General features: G+C 42.6%; 1 protein-coding gene across 1 annotated transcript; it reads right to left on the reverse strand.

Moving 5' to 3' along the window:
• Nucleotides 1-238: 238 nt before the first annotated feature.
• On the reverse strand, nucleotides 239-4,927 carry LOC108788712 (E3 ubiquitin/ISG15 ligase TRIM25-like). The gene is made up of 2 exons (XM_018558550.1): nucleotides 3,371-4,927; nucleotides 239-358 (listed from the first exon to the last, which is right to left on the reverse strand). Exons 1-2 carry the CDS (start codon nucleotides 4,925-4,927, stop codon nucleotides 239-241), a joined length of 1,677 nt encoding a protein of 558 aa, XP_018414052.1.
• Nucleotides 4,928-5,190: the final 263 nt, after the last annotated feature.

Here is a 5,190-nt window from a genome sequence, read left to right on the forward strand (position 1 = left end):
AGAAGTCTGTATCTCCTCGTAGAGATGGATATTGCTAACTCAGATGTTTAACCCTTGAAGGAGAAGGCTGTTTCCTCCTAAATGCCTTGGCTATTCTTAATCAATAATTATCAATAATCAATATAATTTAAAAAATGAGCTACGTAACCATTATTTCTAGACGTTCCTAATACCACACTCCAAATGAATTATCACATGAACGGTGCACTGACTGCTACTTGAAACATAACAGCCGTCCTCATACATACATGACCACAAACAGGTCCTCATACATCATACCTCCTTTACTGGTTGGCCTCCTCAAGGCAGCACCACTTCCAAATGCAAACCTCTTGTCTTTCGTCAGTCTAGCACTACCCTATAACGCAGACAGTTGTGACCAGAAAAGGTGTCCTCATTGGAAGTATTATCCTCACCTTTTGTTCTAGGGACAGGTCGAAATTCTTACATTTCCCATCACTTTCTCTTTCAGTAATAACAGTGGCCAGGAACAATAAAGTGGGTGAATGTTCCCACAGGGAGCAGCTAAAACCTCATAGGGGTTCCAATCCTTTCCCAATCTATACAAAATGGAAAAAAAATAGTTTCCAGCTGGACCAGAACATCAATTTTCAATGGGTTTCTGACATTTTCGTCATGTGAAAAAAAATATAGATAATTATTTTGATTATTCGTTGACCTTTATAGTCTTCCAGCTGTCAGCGACTCTGAACAATCTCCTTTGTTTCTAACAGCGCCGGCCAGCCAATAGTGATACACATTTATATAGACACCCTTCTGCAGTGCTAAAGAGATGTTTACTTTTCACAAGACAGTAAATGCAATAATAAAAAGGACTCCCTGTTGCTACTTTCCAGCTAAATCTTCAACCTGTGGCGATTCCATTCTTTCCCCTTGAAAAGGCTGCCATTATCAAGCCATTTCCTTAGCTCGATAGCGCGCCTTATTTTAAAGTGGCCCACACCTTCAAACGCTGCAAACCTTTTTCACTCCTTGTACAGGCGCTTAATGTATCATTGATTTTACAGTCACTGCGTAACCACACTTTCAATTGGATTCGTGTCTCTTCTAAGGTTGCAGGGCCCGGTGCCTCTGAGTTCTGGGCACTGACCGACCTCAGAGGGGGCAACTCGGCAGGAGGAGGCAGGATGGAAAAATGGGGACCTTTCGGCTTAATCCATTCTGTTTCCGGAACACTTCCAACAGCGTAATATATGGCTTTTAAGAGAGTGTTAACCTCTAGGCTTCCAATGAAGGTTTCTGCTACTAGTGCTGGCTCTTGCTTGAACCTAACCATCAAGTTGGCTCAGTTCAAGGTCGCCAACTGTCAACGATTGCACATTCCGCTAAAGTAATTCAAGCTCATTAAATGGAGCCTATCACAAACAAACGAAAGCTTGGACATGCAGCAATTCACTAATTAGTATACTACATTTCTGCCAAGTCTGCTGGTGTCCAGATCATTGTTACAATGTAATAGAAAATAAACTCTGTGTATATTTATATATTATCAGTTTTTTAGGCAGATCTGATCGGAAACCCACAGATGTGCGTTCATTTACATCCCTGACTCCATCCAGGTCCAGAAAACCAAACAGAACAGAGTTCCCTTTTGTCGGACGGGATTGTGACAGATCAGAAGTAGCGTGATGTACACAGATCCATGTCCACTTCATCCAACTCTCTAAAGTCCTAACATGGGTCTGGTAAGTTCCATTTTCTCCTCCACCATAAAATGAAGGAAAAAACTGGATGGACACGGATGTCACAACGGTGACATCTGTTCCATACTGCTCCGATCAGCAGGAGATGCGTGCAAGGAATGCCCTGCAGATCAGAACTCACAGGCACCTGTATTAAAGGGGCTAAGCATGTAAACTCATAATGAACCCAAATAATTAATATCAAAACAATTGCCATTTTTTTAAACAGGATACAGAATTTCTAATTTTTTTTCAATCCTTTGCTCCATCTCAGCACTAATAATCTCCTGCAACCTCATTGCATCCACATGCATTCCTGTCCTCTGGAAGACTGCAAAACACTGTGAAGACATTGTAAAGGGCCTTTCCGACAGCACACATGCAGCGTCCACATCACCATAAAGCAATGTGGGCACTGCAGACCAGAAGAAAAAAAGATTTGGGACCTGGTCTGTCACATGATTGGAGTTTTAGGTATATAACTGTGGCTTTTAGGTATATTTTTTTAAATATGAAAAACACAGATTAGGTATGGGGGGTTAAATAGGGAAGGGTTTGTTCTATTCCCTGAAGATGTGCATTGAGCAACACAAAAGGAAATTAAAGGATAACAACACATTCAAAACAACCAACAGTTCTATCCCCACCTCCATTCTATGTATATCTCTTTAAACAGACCATAAAGGCAGGAAGGTGCTCCTATCCACCTCCAGGGCTGTACTGTGTTGCACACGCATAGCTTTTTCTCTGTATGGTGGCTTCTCTATTAGGCCCTATAGAGAAAATGTTGTTCTGTACTTCACATACTGGCTGGGAGGAGAATGGGAGCTCTGCCCAGCCCAGCATAGGCAATGGCTCCTGATCCACATCAGTGGCTGATCTGAGGTTTGTACAAAGGGGTATAGGTAGCATGGAGTTGTGGAAGGGGAGCCGTTAGTGTTAGGTTGTTTGATTGTATTACTACCCTAATTTAAAGCAATTCAGAAGCCAGCCAATGAAACCGGAAGCACTTGAAAACACACTGCATTTTGACTTCTTAATCTGATCCCCTGAGCTCTAGGAGTATGTTGCCACTACAATGCTTATTGCTCTTTAGAGAAGAACTCCAGGAAAAAATCCTTTTATTAACCATTGCCGTGGGCCTACCCCTTGCACTGCAAGGACTAACTGTTAGTTTTTGTCTAGGTTCAAAAACAAAAAAAGTTATACTCACCTGATTCTATGAGCTGGGTTGCTCGTAGACCATTCCTTCCAGTCTCTCTCCCCGTCTGCTGCAGTGGTCTAAGGTACCGTAAATCATCACATTCTATACACTGCATAGAAGTGACGATGCTGAGGAACATTCCAATGCTGCAGAGTAGGAGGGTAGAGGCTGGAGGGTGCGCTGTCACAGCTGGCCGGCTCTGAGGAAGGGGTGAGTATAACTTTATTTTCCTCCTTATACCAAAACAAGCACGTAACCCTTGCAGTTGGGCTACCCCTCAATAAAATAATTTCCTGGAGTTCTTCTTTAATCTTCAGCCACCCATTAAGACAGCGCACTAGCTTTTTCCTGAAGGCAGAATAGAGGGAAAACTTTTTATGACTGACTTGTGTCTCTGGAGACGGGACTATTGTACCTATTTATACAATGGGCCCTGCTCCACATCCAACCCTGTTATCCTCACAGATCCTTTCCATACCCCCAACACAACATGAAGGGGCTCAGTGAAGGTGGCGGTGAAGGTGTGGAGGTGTCTGATGGGCTCACACAGCTCATAAAATGACAGCTGGCCAGCCTCATAATTCAGAGAGATCCTGAATCTATTACTGGCTATATTGCCAGGTAATTGGATTTCATTTTTATTATGTACTGCTAAATACTTTGTGTACCTATCCAGTTTCCAAGACTTGTTATCATTTCCAATCTGGTGCTGATTTGCTTTCCTCTTTATACTGGCATAACACATTCCCACTATCCAGTTTGTTGATTCTTTAAACTCCACTTCCCAGGAATGTTGTCCGGAGGTAAAACTTGTGCTGCTTAACACCTGAGGTTGCTGAAACCTCTCTGGTGTTTCTGGGTGCTTCTGGTTCTTTGAGAAGGATGCTGTTTTCATGTCATCTGATATCTGTAGACCATTACCAGCTGTGTTTGGATCCAGTAATATGTCTGCACGTTCTGAATTCTGAAAATAGATCCCTATTTCTATCATTCTTACATTATCAAATAATGTGTGTAAGGTCTGTGAGATCACAGTCCCATTTAGTTTGCCTCTACTGTTGAGTTGTTTACTTTTCGTCTCTCTGTTCTCATTACCTTCCTCCTTGGTATCACACAAGTCACCTGAGTCTGATTTCTGTAAGACAGTCAGAGGATCAGTCATGTTACACAGCACCTCAACTTGCTGAATCTTCCTGGACAGTTCATCATTCTTTAAAACCAGTTGCTGGATCAGATCAGAGAGTGAACGTAATTTCTGTTCTTCTTGCCTGGAGATCTCACTTATGACCCTCATCTTAAAGTCTTCTAGCTGTATTATGATGTCTTTAACGTGGGTAGAGACTCTTTCTTTTACCTCAACTGCGATATCTGGTATCTTACCCCTACGTTCCTGAAGACTCCTGACTCTTTTCTCAGTCTCATCTCTCTTGGTGATCAGCTCCTGCAGAACATTCCTCAGTCTCTTTTTCTTCTTCTCAGAGGCCTCGCCCAGCTTCTCTACTTGATGTCCCTGGTGATCTCCATCCAACCTACAAGACACACAGATACATACAGAGTCCTTGATGCAGAAATACTCCAGGATCTTCTTATGGACAGAGCATTTCTTATTTTCCATGGAGGTGGTGGGTTCAGTTAGGACATGTTCTAGTGCCTTGCTGTGTGCTCTCAGGTGTTTATCACACATAGAAGCTTCACAATGAAGACAGGATTTAACAGCAGCGACAGATGAGTCCACACAGTAAGTGCAGAAGATTCCAGTATCCTCCTGACCTGGCTGAGTAAAGAGGAAACTCTCCGCGATGTTACACAGAGTTATGTTCCTTACCAGTACAGGCCTCTCCACAGACTCTGCTCGGCATTCAGGACAGGAATAAACTCCAGATACTTCCTGTCTGTCCAACACCTGATCAATGCAATCCTGGCAGAAGTTGTGTCCACATCTCAGAGTTACAGGATCCGTATAAATGTTCAGACAGATAGAACAGTCCAGCAGATCCTTTCTCACATCTGCAAACGCCATTGTTACAGCAGAGCAAAGAAATGAAAGTGAAAGCCTCACCCTTAAGCTTTTTCTGTGCATGACAGGTTAAGGCATAGTCATCTTTCCCAACCATGAACAGCTGACTACAGCCTCGGAACCCGTCTAAAATTCTCACTTCCCCAAATAAGAGACCAAACAGGATTGGATATAAAATGGCTGTAGCAGCCGTTTATTACAAAATCTCATAAAATATTATCACTTAAACCATGACATATGACAATATACAACAACTGTATCCCTAT

This window comes from Nanorana parkeri, unplaced genomic scaffold, assembly GCF_000935625.1.
Source record: "Nanorana parkeri isolate BGI_ZX_2015 unplaced genomic scaffold, ASM93562v1 scaffold346, whole genome shotgun sequence".
Taxonomy (NCBI): domain Eukaryota; kingdom Metazoa; phylum Chordata; class Amphibia; order Anura; family Dicroglossidae; genus Nanorana; species Nanorana parkeri.

What these genes read in the sequence shown, in the direction of transcription:
- LOC108788712 (XM_018558550.1), bottom strand. Translation starts at nt 4,927, where the DNA reads ATGGCGTTTGCAGATGTGAGAAAGGATCTGCTGGACTGTTCTATCTGT. An exon ending in TGGGGGTATGGAAAGGATCT is followed by an intron (nt 359 to 3,370) that starts GTGAGGATAACA and finishes TCTGCGTTATAG; the next exon opens with GGTAGTGCTAGACTGACGAA.